This window comes from Xenopus laevis, chromosome 7L (genome assembly GCF_017654675.1).
Source record: "Xenopus laevis strain J_2021 chromosome 7L, Xenopus_laevis_v10.1, whole genome shotgun sequence".
Taxonomy (NCBI): domain Eukaryota; kingdom Metazoa; phylum Chordata; class Amphibia; order Anura; family Pipidae; genus Xenopus; species Xenopus laevis.
The window spans coordinates 35,414,118-35,432,131 of NC_054383.1; the positions used below are offsets into that span (position 1 = coordinate 35,414,118).

Genomic DNA, 18,014 nt, shown 5'->3' on the forward strand with positions numbered 1-18,014 from the left:
TACGTTTGCTCGAAAAGTTGATGCCACCTTCAAGCAGGTATTAAAGGTTCTCAATGTGCAATTAATATTTGCAATGCAATAAAAGACTAATGAAGAATACTACAATGCGACATGCACATTTGTATTCGCAAATGTTTTATACATGGTGTTGTACATGGAATTGCCAGGAAAGAATTTTTTTTTAAGCAAATTGGAGTGGCGGGGTTTTTTCATCAACTAAAAGGCTAGACGGGTGTCTTTTATCAATTTAAATGACTATGTTTATATAATTATTATGCTGATGCATTGAGATTGGAGATAATATACAACTGGCCCGTTTTAATATAACGTTGTCTAACAAGCAAAAAGGATCAAGTGAGATATGCAATGAGAAATATATGAATTTGCACATTATTAAAACAGACACTGAATGGCTTTCCCTCCTATAGTTGTGTGTGTGAAATTCCGCTGAAATAAAATGTTTTAAAGGCAAAGCGTGATGATGGTGTGCTTCGTATCCTGTTATTCAAGATAAGGAATTTGGCTGACTTGGAGGCAGGTTGGGAGTGGATGCACCCTGGAAAAAGTAACTGGAGTGCTGAAGAAAAATCGTATTTGGAATTTCCCTCCTACAGGTTACACAATGCTCCAAGCCTAAAGCTCCACATACCTAGCTTTATGGCAGGGTAATCAAGTGAGGCAGTGTTTGGGGAGGTGCTAGAATCTCAAACTTGTCGTAGGTTTGGCGGGCCTGTGCTCACTGATTCTTACTATATTATGTATTTTATGAATTATATTATGTTTTGGTGCCAATACCCTCTTCATTTTATTGTATATCATGCTCTGAAAAAACTAAATTGACAAAACTCTCTCTCTTTCTCAGAGAAACTAAAATTAATTCATCTGGTATATAGCTTCCATGGTCCATCATTTTCTGTTTTTGAAATCAAGTTACTCATCACTTGAAGAGTATCTGTCTCTCTTCATTCTCTCTTCATACAGTACTTGGAAGTCTGATATTGAATGACAGTTAAATTCAATATATATTTTAAAGGAGAACTAAACCCGCCTTTAGGCAAAAGTCCCTCCTGGCCCCCCCTCCCTGCCTCCCCCCTGCATAGGAATACTGACATGCACCTGCAGAAGAGTGATTTGGTAATCTTCGGGTCTTCTTTCTTTCCGTCTCCTTTGGCACATGTGCAGTTGTAACAAACCGGAAGATTGCTCCAACTGAGCATTCGTTGATACGCTGCTCACTTCACAAAGATTACCAAAGCGACGAAAATGGCCCCTTGTGAGCTCCGCTACGCTATTCTGCAGGTGCGGGTTAGTATTCCTAAAGGCAACACATAATCTGATGTAGCACTGTGCAGGGGGAGGCAGGGAGGGTGGCCAGTGGGAACTTTTGCCTTGAGGGGGGTTTAGTTCTCCTTTAAGGGGGCTTCTTTTGCCTAGAAGATATATTGGAGCTCACTCTATTAAATTCACCAGAAATCCTGTCTCTCTACATGCAGAATTCGTGCCAAAGTCAGTTATTTTGTTGTATTTTTTTATTCTTAAATCAGTTATTTGAGTGAGCTCCTATTCATCTGCTGTATTTTGAAATGTTCTTATTTCAGTATGATGAAGCTTATATTAAATTTTCATTCCCCTTTAACTTAAAAGCAAGTTTCATCTGGGCATGATGTGCAAAGTACTAGTGTTAGACTTGGGTACCTGGGTCCACCAGAGAGCTTGTCCTCAAGGGACCCCCCAAGTAGTCACATAAGTACCCAAGGAAAAATGTGTGCTATCATCACTCAGAAATTGCTTTACTCTACCAAGTATACCCAAACAGGGAAGTCACAGTGACAATTTAATGGATATTACTTTAGAAACAAATTAGTCTAATGAGCTTTTCAGCGTGTTAATTCACTGTAACATAATACAGTGCTATATTTATATTACCCAGAGCAATCAGTATTTAACAATAGATGTAACACATATTGTTACAGAGAGATCATATCTATAGGGCAGTACTGCTATTTATTGCAACAGGAGGGAATTTTTTTTGGTCTTAGCAGTGACGTAACTAGAGGGGGACGGACCCTGGCGCGGGACGCGCTGCCGGGCTCCCGCCCCCCTCCGTACAACCGGAAATGGCCGGGAATCGTGGCACATGAGCTGCCGAGGGGGCCCTGAGGGGGTGCGGGCCCTGGGCCAATCGCACCCCCTGCTCCCCCGGTAGTTACGCCACTGGGTCTTAGTATATCCCATCTGCCAAAATGACACAATTGTATCTATAATAACTATTAATAACTATCGATAGCCTGAATAAACCTTATCAAGTAGCTGTGGCTAAGGGATCATTAATGTCTTACTTTACAATAACTGCTGCCTGTGTGTATGGGGGAGTAGAGGTTTAAAGGCACACTAGTGCTGCAGTCACACAAGACTATGTTGAGCAGCTCATATAAAGGGAGGGTTATTAGTTATATTATCAAGGTGCCTAAAAAAGCCAATGATTTTGTGAAATCTGGATGTTCCAGGTTGGATAACCTTAGCTGTATTGCAGGGTACTAGCCACCATTGCATGTTTAACAGTTTGTTAAATAAAAACAAACAGGAGCAGATTTATTAAGGTGTGAATGGTAAATTCAAATTTTAAAAACAAAATTCGAGTCATAACTCACAAATTCGAATTTTAAATCACCAACTTGAATTTGAATGTGAGATTTATCACACCTCGACCATGGAAACAGTCCTAATTCGAATATACGCCGAGTTCATGCACAAGTCAATGGCAGAGGTCCGTTGAACCATTTGAAGATGTTAATCGTTTTCCTGGCATTCAAATCTTTTTAGAGGAAAACTCGATTTGAATTTTCGGTTCGGGACTTTTCATTCGAATATCAGACTTTTGAGTTTTTTTCATAAATATCCTCCCATTCGAGTTGTGAGTACATTCGTATTTATTAGAGTAAAACCATTCACATAAATTCGAAATTCAACCTTTGATAAATAATAATGTTCTCTCAGGTCTTTCAATTAAAGTGGACCTGTCACCCAGACACAAAAAGCTGTATAATAAACGTCCTTTTCAAATTAAACATGAAATCCAATTTCTATTTTTTACTAAAGCATTCATAGCTGTTGTAAGCTCATTTAAACATCTCAGCTGTCAATCAAATATTGTCTGCCCCTCCTCTATGCCAATGGCATAGAGGTGGGGCAGATAATTACTTTAACTTTCCATTCAGCACTTCCTAGATATCACTGCTCTCCCCACATTCCCCCTCTCTCTCTTTACAATTTAATTGTGTAGCCAGGGCATGGATATCTGGTCCTCCATTCTGGTGCACAAACAAGATTCTGAGATGATACAAGGCTTGTCTTAATAACAGAGGAAAAATAGGGAATGAAAGGTGCGCTGGGGATACCTGTAGAGAAAGGGAGACACAGCCTATCTAGTGTAGTATCCTTTGTACACTTTAGCGGGTATTAAATAATCAGATCTACTCACATTCGTGGAATGATCATATCGCAAAAGAGATCTGATCGCATATGTCTTCAGTGTGAGGTTAGTTTGTGTCTGGCGTGTCTGGTCGGTTCCTTCGCCTGTTGAGTAAGGATGCCGGATAGTGTAGTACAGCTAGCAGAGAGGTAGTTTTAAGACGATAATGCGCTTACCTTGAGTGTATGTACAAATGGCTTAATAGAACGCTATCTGGATCGTGTTCAGATCGACCTCTGCAGGGTTGGATGGGCGGCACTTGCTGGGGTTTACATCCGATCACGGCCCGATGTCTAAGTTCTGGCGATGATGTGTTCTCCTCCAGTAGACGCTGCTTTGATGTTTCCCGCAGTTTCACAAGTCGGCGTTCTCCTCCACGCGGTCTTCAGTCTCGCCTGGGGATACTGTCGGCGCTGCTTACCACTTCTCTACTGGATACTTTAGCTCAAGGGGGTTTGTTTCGAAATAGATTTACGGCAATGTCTTTTGCCTTTAAAGAATTTATTATAGTCAAGTATTTTTAACAGTACAATGCCCAACGCGTTTCGTATTTTGATAGGTTGGTGCCCCTATAAGGAGAAAACTGCACTGACTCAGGGTTATTCCAGCGAGCACCATGGAGAGATCGTCTTTCTCTAGAGCGAAAAGCCGATATGTAACGAAAAAGGCGTCAGTTTTGTTCTACTGCGCATGCGTCTGCCCTGGGAAATTTGAAGAGTGAAGAACCAGGAATACTATTGCTTAACTTTTGGCATCCCCAAGTATAAAATGACTTTCCTTCACCTTTAATGAGGTGGAGAGAGGCAGCTTCCGGTAATTGCACTGCTACACTACACAGCTTTGGTCTGAGTTCAGCTACACAGAGCGGAGATCAACCTACAAATACCCACTTTTCTATTATTTTAAATAAAATTCTATGTATTTCTAAAATATATCCATTAAAAATTTCCATTTAGTTATCAACAAAGCCATTCTAGCTCTACTATAATGCTGAGAGAATTAGAAGTTGCCAAGACATTTTTGATGCCACATAAAATGTACAAAAACCTGGTGTTCCGGCATCTCTGATATATTCCTTTTAATTTCTGGATAGTCCACTCCAACAGTGCCCTTTCATTGCCTGCTGGATACCATAAAATGAAACACCTCTGTATATTTTCCTATTTTCATTGCAAAAATAGACATACGTAGCTCAACAATATCCTTTTTTTAACATTTTTTTTAAAACATTGCTTTTTATTGGTTTTCATTCAATAAAGCAAAAGAAAAAGAGAGAAGGGGAGGGGGGGGGGTAGTGGTGCCAAATCCGTGCAGTTTTCAGGTAGTCCTGGTACAAAAATATGTATCGTATCAGGATACTAGATATACGGTATGTTCGTCAGTCACCTCCTCTCATTGGTCCTATCCCAGGTCCCCTAACGTGTCCCGCCATTTAAGGAATGTTCGGAGGAATGGGGCAGTTGGGGCTCGGACTAGCAGCCAGTAGATTTGGGATGTAAGCTTTGATGGCATCTCAGCGCTTACAAGTTTCAATAGTGGATAGTCCTCAAATATTAGTGACTGGGATCGAAATTGCCTGGTAAAGTCCTCTCCAATATCCTTAGTTTTTCTACAGTTATTGTTTAGCCAGTCCTCACCATTTTGAAATAAAATTGGTGTCACAGACATACTGGGGTTCTTTAAGTCAGCATGCAAGTGCAAATAATGGGTGCGATTGCTGATCTCGGCTGCAAGTAATGGACGCAGTTGCTGATCTCCGATCTCTATTTTGGAACACAGACCTGTGGGCCAGGAATTAGAAAATGACCCATTGTGTGTTGATTTCAGGACACCACAAAGCCAACAAATTCCAGCATAAAAATCAGTGGTGACTTGTAAAATGCTGTGGAAAAAAAAAGTGTTTGCTATGTTAGCAACTCCAGAGTTCCCTAGTTTTAATACTTGCTCATTATTCATCATTGCAAAGTACCAGGAGGGTGTATGGGCCCATCCCAAGCAGCTTTTATAAGTGACGTCAATGTGTAAATTAAACGTATAGTTTCTGTTGTTTACCAGGAATGAAATGGATTGCGCTTATGCCAGGACTTTTGCATCAGTACAGTAAAAATGACTTTACACAGTATTACACATACTGTAGTTTTCAGGCAAAAGTAAAAACATTTTTTATTTATTAGGGATGCACCGAATCCAGGATATGGTTCGGGATTCGGCCTTTTTCAGCAGGATTCGGTCGAATCCTTGTGTCAGGCCGAACGGAATCCTAATTTGCATATGTAAATTAGGTAGGGAAATCACGTGACTTTTCATCACAAATGAAGAATTTTTTCCACTTTTCCCTTTCCTACCACTAATTTGCATATGCAAATTAGGGTTCGGTTCGGTGTTTGGCTGAATCTTTCACGAAGGATTCAGGGATTCGGCCGAATCACAAATAGTGGATTCGGTGCATCCCTAGTATTTATCCACAATGGCTTTGTGATAGGATTAGGCTATGGGCACAAGAGTGTTCACTCTGCTGCTCTCAGTCTGTGTATTTTTTATAGGATGAGAGTAGTGGATACCCCCTGTGCCATATCTCAATTTATCTGAATTTGATCCGTGGGAGCAGAGGTCAGCCCAAATATACAAAAGGAGGCATCTTTGGGCTGACCTCCGCTCCGCTACATATGACTGCACGGCACACGTAAGTGGAAGCAGCTTCAATGAATGGAGCAGAGGCACGGAGTTGATTTGCTTCTCTCAGCCTGAAATAATACACAGTCTGAGAGCAATGGAATCTTTGTTCTATGCCAGGGGTGTCCAAACTGCGGCCCAAGGGCCACACGCGACCCAGGATGCATATGAATCGCTTGGTTCCCGAGGAAACGTTTAGTCGCAAAGGATATAGGAGATGGGGGACTCTGCCCATTGCCCAGTTAGTAATAATAATATAATAATAAGTCTATTTAATATCCAGGTGTCCCTTATTTCAGTCTATAGCTCCATCTGGTTATCCAACTGGCATTGTAGTTATTTTCTGTGTATTTCCTTTACTTTTACATATCAAACATGTTTGTGTGTTTTATGTGTGGCCCCAGACAATTTTTCTTTTCCAATGAGGCCCGGCGAGCCAAAAGTTTGGACACCCCTGCTCTATGTGCCCTTGCCCTTAAACCAAATAGGCTGATGTTGACAATATGGCAAGCTACTATTTATAGGGTAGGAGCCACTTGCTTATCTCTAAAGCACATTGCATTGATTTAAATTTAACACTGGTTTCAATCCAATACATTTAGGATTTTGTATTGGATTGGATTTTGCATTTTTGGATTTGGGATTTTTGCACCATTGGAGTATAAAAAATCTCCAAAATTTCACTTTTTTTTTTTGCCCCAAAAGGCCTGGCAAGATAAATTTGATGTTATGTACTAAACATCAAATTTATCTTGCCAGGCCAATGGTGCAAAAATCCTAAATCCAAAAATCTGCCATCTCAGACCTGTTGAGGTCATGTATAAGTCAATGGGAGAAGTCCCTTTACCATTTGGAAAATATAATGGTCTGCACTGGGTTTAGCCCAATAATCCAATAAATTCGGAGTTTTCGGCAATACCTGAAAAATTCGATTTGGGAGAAAAGTCTGAAAAAAGTACGACTTGGGTTTTTGCTTGTTTATTAATAAATAAGGCAAAAATAAATAAGGCAAATTAGGGTATAAGAGTTTAGGCAAGCTTTGAGATGAATTTGGATTTCAGTAAATAACCTCCTTAATCACAGGCACTGTAATAGGAATAAAAACACAGAATGCCAAGTAACACACATTGGAAAAAGTTTATTAAGTTGATAAATAACATTAGGGACCTAGAGTGGCAAATATATCTCTTTCTGTTTTACACTGGATTGATCAGGCTTGGTTTTCTAATACAGACATTTAAAAATGGAATTCACACCATCTCAACACATCCAATCACAGTGCAAAAATCAAATAATATTTATATAAAAGTGTCCAACCCTTTCAGTTCTTGGGGCCTGCTTTGCGTAGTTCATTGATGATGCCTCCCAGAAATAAACAAGCTGAATTTTGCCTGACGTGGGAAACAAAAACATATGCGTGGGATTTGGTACATACAATTGACACAACACTATTCATACAAGCATTGAGAATTGCCACTGACATGTAACAGACGTGTCCCCAGTGGTACATGATTTAGGAAGATGTTTTGTGAGCTCTGGAATGCAAACCATTCTACATTCTAATCCCACCCGTCACCCTTCTGCACCCCATAACTACGATTTCCATCAACCCCAATGGCTGTGGAGATTCAGAAACAAGCAGAGAGGCCACGTAATGGATAAACCTATTAAATAATTGTACGTTTAAAAACCATAATGAGTTTAGGCCTAAAATAACTGTATGTCACATAATATCGTATCTTTTTGAAACAGAATATTACATTGTTGGGCGCTTACAAACTGATAAATAACATATAAAAGAATAAATTATAAATCATTATCATTGACCAACAGGTTTGCTTGCACTTTATAGGGGTAGTTCACCTTTAAATTACACCATTAATAGGCTGTAGCCAAAGATACTGAGACAATTTGCAAATGGTCTTCATTTTTATAGTTTTTTTTTATTATTTAGTTATTTGTTCAGCAGCTCTCCTTTTTGGAATTTCAGCAGCTATCTGGTTGCTAGGGTACAACTTACCCTAACAAATAGGCAATGGTTTGAATGAAAGACTGGAAGAGGAACAGGAGAGAATAGAAAAATAAATAATACATTTGTCAGTGAGCCTCAGTTAAATGTGGAAAGAGGCAGAAAAGAACGACAAATAATGCAAAAAATTTTTTTTTTTAAAAAAATGAAGACTGATTGAAAAGTTGCTAAAACAGGACATTGTATAACATACTAATAGTTAAGTTAAAGGTAGACTTCCTGTTTAACTGTGGGCCTCATACTGAGGAGTGCACGTTTCTAGCAAGTACTTTCTACTGTGACCTCCTATTTTCCCATATTATCTTCCTATGGACATGATGGCTGGAGCTGACCAGCCTTGTTACGGTTACTGCTTGAAATGAAAGTGCTGAAAAGGCAGGAGCATACAAGGAAGATGATCAGGATTTAGTTTTGTTCGGTGCGGAGTCTGCAGGCCACAGCAGTGATCAGAGCCGCTCCTTTACCGCTCCCATCCTCCGAGAGGAGAAAAGAGACATTGCACTTCGGGGCGAGGTCCTTAACTGTTTGGTGCATGATTTTGGAGAAGCTGAAACAGGAATCACAATAAGTTAGAATTAGGATCAAAAATGTTTTCTATTACAGGTATAGGATGCGTAATTCAGAAACCCCTTTTCCAGAAAGCTCCAAATTACTGGACGGCCGTCTCCCATAGACTCCTTATTAAACAAATCATTCTGTATAATAAAACCATACCTTGTACTTGATATCAACTAAGATATAATTAATCCTTCTTGGAGGCAAACCAATTCTATTGCGTTTACATCATGTTTAAATGATTTTTTAGTAAACTTAAGAATCCACAGGTCGCAATCATTCTGGATAACAGGTCCCATAATTGTTGCAACCATGAGTTTTCACATGATAAACCTTGAAATCATTTTTTCTCACTAAATTGAATCTGGCCCAATGTGTGAAATCTCCTACTTCAAGCATCACTAGCAATGCTTGAAAAAAAAAAGCACAAAAACTGGGAAAGGTGCAGAGACAGGGTGCAGCAAATGAGGAGGGAATGGAGATCATGGAAAGAACTGGAGAGGAAATATTGTGTCGAAAAACTTTTTTGGGAAGTTATTGGCTCTGCTGAAGTCCTGTTACACACTAAAAGTATGAATAATTAAATAGAGAGTGCAATCCTTTTGGTGTTCCAGTGATCAGACATATATCTTCAAGGAGTTTGTATGTTCTCCCTGTGTCTGTGTTCTCCCTTTTCCTACCACACTCAGGGCCAGATTACTCGGGCAGGCGCCCCTAGGCCGTGCGGTCCAATCACTCGCCTACAAATCCGGGCCTGACCACACTCCAAAACTTATAGGCTCTAGATAAAATTGACCATAGTGTTTGTGATATGGACCTTAAAGGAAAACTATACCCCCAAAATGAATATTCAAGCAACAAATTTATAGCATTTTAAATAAGCATTTTACCAAACTATATATATTTAAATAAATATTGCCCTTTTACATCTCTTGCCTTGAACCACCATTTCGTGATGGTCTGTGTGCTGCCTCAGAGATCACCTGACCAGAAATACTGCAACTCTAACTGTAACAGGAAGAAGTGTTGAAGCAAAAGACAGAACTCTGTCTGTTAATTGGCTCATGTGACCTAACATGTATGATTTGTTTGGTTTGTTTGTGTTCACAGTGAATTGTATGATCCCAGGGGGCGGCCCTTATTTTTTAAAGTGGTAATTTTCTATTTATGATTACCCAATGGCACATACCGTATATACTCGAGTATAAGCCGATCCGAGTATAAGCCGAGGTACCTAATTTTACCTACGAAAACTGGGAAAACTTATTGACTCTAGTATAAGCCTAGACACAACTACAGCCCTGTCTCCCAGCAGCGCACATTCCGCCAAAGAGACTCCCCCAGCGATAAACCGGACTTCTTTGCAAAGTTGATGGTGACAGAGAATTGTGCAGAGAGTGCTGTGTGATATTGCCATCACTGTTAATCTTTCGTATAACCAACAGAGGGTGCTGTGTGATATTGCCATCACTGTTAATCCATTATACAACCAACAGAGGGCGCTGTGTGATATTGCAGTCACTGTTATTCTTTCATATAACCAACAGAGGGCACTGTGTGATATTGCAGTCACTGTTATTCTTTGATACAACCAACAGATGGCGCTGTGTGATATTGCAGTTACTGTTATTCTTTGATATAACCAACAGATGGCGCTGTGTGATATTGCAGTCACTGTTATTCTTTGATAAAACCAACAGATGGCGCTGTGTGATATTGCAGTCACTGTTATTCTTTGATACAACCAACAGATGGCGCTGTGTGATATTGCAGTTACTGTTATTGTTTGATATAACCAACAGATGGCGCTGTGATATTGCAGTCACTGTTATTCTTTGATACAACCAACAGATGGCGCTGTGTGATATTGCAGTTACTGTTATTCTTTGATATAACCAACAGATGGCGATGTGTGATATTGCAGTCACTGTTATTCTTTGATACAACCAACAGATGGCGCTGTGTGATATTGCAGTCACTGTTATTCTTTGATATAACCAACAGAGGGCGCACTGTTATTCTTTCATAAAACCAACAGAGGGTATTGTGGGATATTGCAGTCTCTCCCCAAGTGAACTGTTGGTATAGGAATGATTAAAAGTGACTGCAATCTCAGCTACTGCCCGCTGACCCCAGTATAAGCAGAGGTAGACTTTTTCAGCACATTTTGGATGCTGAAAAACTCGGCTTATACTCGAGTATATACGGTACTACTAAAAAGTATATTATTATGAAAATAGTTTATTTAAATGAAGCAGGGTTTTATATATGAGTTGTTTTATGCAATATCTTTTTATAGAGACCTACATTGTTTGGGGGGTATAGTTTTCCTTTAATTAAGCTCCACTGGGCCAGGGACTGATATGAATGATGTCAGCGCAATATAAAGAACAATTATACTTTGTGTTTTGTATGTAGATATACAGCATGACTTGATGTAAGCGGGTTATACACAATAATACAAAATGTTGCATGATATCACTGTCCCTTTCTTGTCTGATTTGACTCTTTGTTAAAAGGCAGCAGAAGAAACAGCTCCTTATGACTTAGCTGTGTCACTTCTGCTTGTAAGACATTATTCTTGGTTGTACTCTTATGCAAAGAAAGGACATTCGGTGGCCATAGACGCATAGATAATATCATACGAAACGAGTTTTCGTACAATATTCAGTGTGTGTATGGTGGGAAAAGAGCTGACCAATATCGGCAGAAGACTTGGATATTGGTCAGCTCATCGATCAGGCTGGACGGGAAATTTTGATCGGTTGCCTCTGAAGGCACCCAAACATCGGCCACTGTTAGTGCCGGATCATCAGATACAGGTAGAATTCTATTGTTTGTAGATATTTTCCAAGAAAGATCGTAATTGTTACGTCTATGGCCACCAGTAGTCTTGAGGAGTGTGTTTTCTGGCCAGTACTGCCCCCTAGTGAGAGAGGTTTTAATTTTGCCTGACATTAGAAACAAAAACATACAAACACAACACTATCCATACAAGCCTTAAGAATTGACAGTATATATACTATATATTATATACTATTATGCTATAAAACAAGAACTTACTGTGGATGTAATTTATATAATGTTCCATCAACTCCAACTGTGACGTCCAGATGGTCTAAGCCCCTGTTTTCTCGGATTTTATCCACAACGGCTGCCATGCCTGCACCGCACAACTGGGCTGCCCTTCTAGATACAGCTCCACACACCTCCTTTACAATTATACTGTCATCGCAGGTGCTGTTCAGACCTAATTGCTGAAGGATAGACCGGACTTGGAGCAAAGCTAATCTGTCACTGTAAAGAGAATACAAATAGAGTCAATACATGTACAGGATGAGCACTAGAAAATTTTAGCAGAAAATAATTAAAGGGTCTGTTAGACTCTGCATTGCAACATCTTATGTTGAACCTCGTAGAAGAACCATTGAAAAACATATTACATTAGTCAAGGTGGGCGAGGATAAGAGCATTACCTGCCTGAGCAAATATGTAGCTATGCACAGACACAAATACTGTAGACTTGAACAAGGTTTAGCTGTGTGTGTGTATTCCTAGACAAAATTTAGATGGTGACCTGAGAATATTTCACTTATTTACTAATCTTTATCTATATAGCACTGGCCTGTTGAGCAGAGCTAGTGTGGGAAATATTACAATTTGACTACGACAGGCCCTCAGACACATACTAGTGGCAAATTCAGCTGAATCCCATAAACTTGTCAGTCTGGTTTTGGTCTGTGGGAAATGCATGGGGTGGGGTGGGAAATCCAGGTAGCACCTTGGTCAGAATTGAACCCAAGATCTCAGTCCTGTAAGGCTGCATTGTCCAATACTGTACATATCAGACTATGAAATATGTTTAACTCACCCTGTAGAAGCATTTCCAGAAATAAAGTGATGTAGAACAGAAGACAAATCAGTTTGGGGTAATTCCACACTTTTGCATGCAGATTATGTGGCATTTCTCAAGCATTTCTCTCCAGGGAGTGACCTCCAGGATTGTATTTCTGATATTATAGCAGACTCTGAGCAAGTCAGTGCAACTGATTTGGCTACATCTGACATGTTAGTGCCACTAAGAATATCCATAGTAAAGAAACTCCAGTAGCAAACCAATATATTGTGTTGTGTAAAAGGTGCTTATTTATTCCATATACCTATGCACAATGGGCATCATTTTGGATAAACGTTGCCCTTTGTGAATATACAGTATATATGGAATAAATAAGCACCACAATGCGATATATTGCGGTGCTACTGGAGTTTCTCTAGAGTTTCTACATCATAGGGTGTCATATTGTGCATCTTCACCTTCAAACTGCCAACGGTTACAGCAAACCTGTCCAAACGCCACTTTTTCCATTTGCAAAGGATTAACTGCTGTATGTCCAAGTATCCTTTGTATCAAAGCTATGGTGAGCTGTTTTCCTTTAACAGGCAGCATTTGTGAGACTGAAGATACATAACATACAAGATATCAGAAAAAATCTGAAAGAGAGTGTCTGTTACCTACCTCTCAATTTGGGAAAGGAATTTGGTTTCAAAGATACTTGTGGTTTTCAGCGCCTCGCTAATCTGTCCTCTGAACAGGAATCCTCTTTTTGTGAAGTCAATTAATATGTTGCGCACAATTTCTCCTAAATACATGCCGCTGATCATCTTCTCATACCTGCAGGAACATGGCAAATACGGTAATACTGGCTTTGCTTTATATTTGCCCTCATAAGAAAATTGCTTCCTTCCAAGTTTCATTTGAGTAGCTTCTGAACTTTTAACATGAATTCTAAGGCTAAAGTCCAAAATATGGAGACATTTGTACATGTGCTGGTCCCACTGCACATGCTGATTCAGGCACTAGATGAGCCATCAACTGGCAGCTAAACTGTGGGTAAGATCACAAGGGCAGAAGGAAAACTGTGGGGGTGATCAGAAGGGCATCAGATGGTAGGTAAATTGTTGGGAGATCAAGAGAGCACTGCATAGAATATAAGCAGTGGAAGAGATCAGAAGGGCTCTACATGGAAGACAGGCACCTGAAGGATGGCAAATTGTGCAGGAAATTAGGAGGCTACATGATGGAAAGTAATTGTATGGGAGATCAGATGGGCACTACATGGAATATTAGCTGTAAGAGAGATAAAGAGCCCATAAATTCACTTTCATAGAGTTACTAAAATAACACCAGTACAACAGGATCAACTGCTCCTGACTGAATTAAAAGAGCATACCTTTGTTTCCCTGAATTTAATGACAATTCATCGACAGCCTTGTCATAGACTGTGCGGATATCATCAAGACATCCATTGTCCCCAAATGCTCCCCATTCCATGTTCACACACATTCTCCCCTGTTCTCCATCCACCATTTCTATGTTCTTTGTCTCTTCCATGTAGCATGCATTGCTGCCAGTCCCTAATAAAAAATACAACATAAATATATAAGATTGCATACGAATTGCTTTTTTGTTGTTTCTGTGACGGACCCTATTTTAAGTAAGAAAAAAAACAAACAAACTGACTACTGAATAGTGTCACTGATTGATTATGTTCTGCTAGCGTATGTGTTTTTGTAGCTTTATTTTACAGGACAGCAAATCTGTGCATGTATAACATTTAAAATGTATTCTAACTGTAAACAGGAAAATAGCAGCCTTGTCATGATCATTTTGGCCTTTTGTGACACTAATTAAAGTGCCACAAATATTTGATTTGACCTCAGCAGGTGGGTAAGATGTTGCATCAACAGACTGTACACAGAAGTCCCTGGTCACTTGATAAAGATTAACAGAGCTTGAAACATTCAGTGGAACAAATAAAACCATAATCACATCTGGTTTTGGATTTACTTTTCAGGAATAAAGATCCTGCTGTACTGAACTGTAATGTAATTCATTGTGCTCACTTAGTTCACCTTAAAGGAGAAGGAAAGCTACGGAGCCATTTTATTGCCAATAGATTAGCTGCAATAGTGCAAGCTAGAATGCAATATTTATTCTGTAGAATGTTTTACCATACCTGAGTAAAAAGCTCTAGAAACTCTCTGTGTGTTTAGGATAAGAGCTGTAGTATTAATGTGGTGTGACATCACTTCCTGCCTGAGTCTCTCCCTGCTCTGGGCTCAGATTACAGTAGAGAAGGGAGGGGTGGGGGAAGAGGAGCAAACTGAGCATGCTCTTGCCCAGGGCAATGAGGTTTAAGCTGAAGGCAGGAAGTCTGATACAGAAGCCCATGTGTACACAATAGAAGGAAAGAAATGCAGTGTTTCTTTTGACAGAGGACTCAGAGCAGCATTACTTTGGGGGTTTACTGGTATATGTAGATGGACCTTTCTGATAAGGCTTACTTAGTTTTAACCTTTCCTTCTCCTTTAAAGAGGCTGGTACTCTTGGTTCTAACTATAAGAAAAACAAAATTCCTATTGAGTTCCTATTGATTGCAGAATCAAATACATACTGAGTGTATTCCTTTTCTTGGCTTTTCAGATGTTGGTGTTACACCCACCACTTACCAACGATCAGACCAATTTCACAGTTTGGATCTTCATATGCACAGGTCATCATGGTTCCTACTGTATCATTCACAATCGCAACCACATCCAGGTCAAACTCCTGAAAGTGGAGAATTCAAGAAGTCTATGTTACCAATAGTAAGATAATTCAATTTGAAGAAAGACTGCAATAATAAAGTACTAGACTCTATTTACTAAATAGACACAAGCAGTGAAATTACCTTTCTTACAAGTTTTAAGAAGAATGAAACATTTCACCCTGTAGATAAAGAGTCTTGTCTGACTCCTAGAAATATGTAGCATTTACTGTTTTAAAGGTGCCAGAAACACATTCATACTGGACTATTAAGCACCTGCGAAACTAGCCTTATATGTATTATTTACACTCAAGTGGGCAATTGTAATACAGTCCATGATACATTTCCAAGTCACTTGCTGCACAAGAATCGCAGTCACATACCTCTCTTCTCTTAATTCCTTCTCTTAATAGATTAACCACATCTTCTCCCTCACAATCAGTGGACTTGAAACCTTTGGTCCATGTGACTAATATGCCCTGGGCAAGAGACAAAGTGGTGTTTATTTCAGTGCTGACCGTGAGATCATTCCTAGGGCTCAGTGCATGCAGGGAGCAAAGGGAGTTCGTATTGGAAATAGGAGTTTATTAATCATGGTACATAAGAAGTGACTGAACTACAACACAGAGCAAACTCCCATTGATAATCAAGCAGCAAGAACTATAGTTTCCAATGTTCAGGGGCCCCAAGGTTAAAGAATGTAAAAAAAGATGTATAATGGTCTCTTATTTCAAGATGACATTTTTTAAATGTGAACTAAAAGCTAAACAAAGAAGTAGGCTACAAAAGTTGTACATTATTGGGCAAAATTACTAAAGGTCAAAGTGGCTAACACTAGTGAAAATTCGCCAGTGTGACATAATTTCATTACTTCGCCGATTTACTAACGGGCGCTGGCGTAAATTCGCTAGTGAAGTGGACCTACTCAAGTGCTACTTCGCACCCTTACACCAGATGAAGTTGCGCTATGGCGAAGGGACCTAACTACACTAATTCACTAAGTTGCGGATTTTCGTGAACGTTACCTCTTGCACCAGACTTTACTTTGCCACCTCAGACCAGGCGAAGTGCAATAGAGTAGATAGGGATTGCTCCAAAAAAAGTTTAATTTTTTTCTAAGTCCCAAAAAATGCTGGCGTCTTTTACTTATATAAGGGTGATAGGCTGATAAAGAGCGATAACATATGGCACCTAAACTATACTGTGGGCACATGTGTAGGGCATTAGAAAACATTTATTACGGTTTCCTGGCCTTGTGTAGTGTAATGTGTTTTCTGCTGCATATGCGGCCATTGTACTTTAACTGCACGCCGGATGCAAATTTCCGATCGCTAGCGTAATTTCAAACCGCTGATTGTCACATCGCTAGCGTAACATCGCAAACTATCAATAACTTCAGATCCACGCGAATCTACACCTGGCGAAGTGTGGCGAATGCTGGCAACAAATTTGGAGGTAAGTAAATCTTTCCCCTATATTTTGTGCTTCTGTACCAGCCCAAGGCAACCACATCCCTTTAGCAGTAAAGATCTGTGTCTCTGAAGATGCCCCAGTAGCTTCCCATCTTCTTTTCTGCTGATTCACTGCACATGCTCTGTGCTGCTGTCAGTTACCCAAGCTTTGGTACCAGCTCACAATATACTGAATATATACAGAATATAAATGTCACGATACAAGGCTGATTAGTAATAAATTCTGATTCACATTACTTGGCAGCCCCTAAGCCAGTGCAGTTAGCATCAAAATGCAATCATTAGACCTGTAGCATCAGCTTCTATGATAAATTCACCTAATTGTGTTGCCGACACTTGTAACAAAATACAGGATTGTAAACTTTTGTGTCAAATTTGATCATTACTGGATCATTACTTCTATAGGGATGCTGAACCTTTAGGCTAGCGGAGTAAGCAGTATACAAAATGTGGCACTTCTGGCCATATTGGTTTTTCCTTTAAAGGTAAAGTATAAAGTAATTACTTTCAAATGAAGAACGATAATAATTTTATTACTCTTCCGATATACCTTTAATGCATTCCTCCATCCCTGCCATGCAACACTGGGTAGCCACCAGCTCTAGACTGGGATTCAAACTAGGCCCTGGCATATAAATTGCACATAGGCCAGAACAACCCCCAATAGCCCACTAAATAGCAACTGTCTATGGCAGCCCCTCTGGCATCTGCCAGAATCTACAGATTGACAGTCCAGGCCTGGTAGCCACCGACAGCCACAGACAGAAGATAACTTACAGCATCCAAGCTGGTCTGCTTGCAGGGGAACGAGAAAGTGAAGCCCAGTGGAAGTCTTGCTCCCTTAATTCCCATGTAATCCAGGAAATCAGAAATACAATGAACAATGTGATCAAACAGCTGTAAAGGAGAACAGAGGCCACGGGTTACAATGGAAAGTCTTCTAGCAATACTATGTGCTGTTGTAATAGTAAATTGTAGGTCAGGATTCCTCGTCCAATAAAAAGTATTCTTCATACTAAACTGATTAATTACACTTGCCCCATATCCCATCATCTCTGACATGCCCAGGAAGGAGTAAGGTGTTTCCTTGTCACTTCCATTCGACCAATGACCTCCCCAGACATTTAAGGGAAGAATTAGCCAATAGAGCAACAACTGCTATCTAACTCTGTATGCTGGAACCATTACATTCAACAGACTACTTATGTGTTTTGGTGAGAATATGG

General features: G+C 39.8%; 1 protein-coding gene across 1 annotated transcript in view; it reads right to left on the reverse strand.

The window, feature by feature from the left end:
* Window positions 1-8,314: 8,314 nt before the first annotated feature.
* Window positions 8,315-18,014, reverse strand: part of hk1.L (hexokinase 1 L homeolog) — a 49,750-nt gene continuing 40,050 nt past the window's right edge. Inside the window, 7 exon segments of the mRNA NM_001103186.1 lie at window positions 8,315-8,721; window positions 11,793-12,026; window positions 13,246-13,401; window positions 13,961-14,144; window positions 15,240-15,339; window positions 15,700-15,795; window positions 17,566-17,685. Of these exon segments, the coding sequence (NP_001096656.1) occupies window positions 8,580-8,721; window positions 11,793-12,026; window positions 13,246-13,401; window positions 13,961-14,144; window positions 15,240-15,339; window positions 15,700-15,795; window positions 17,566-17,685 (1,032 nt within the window). The 3' untranslated portion in view covers window positions 8,315-8,579.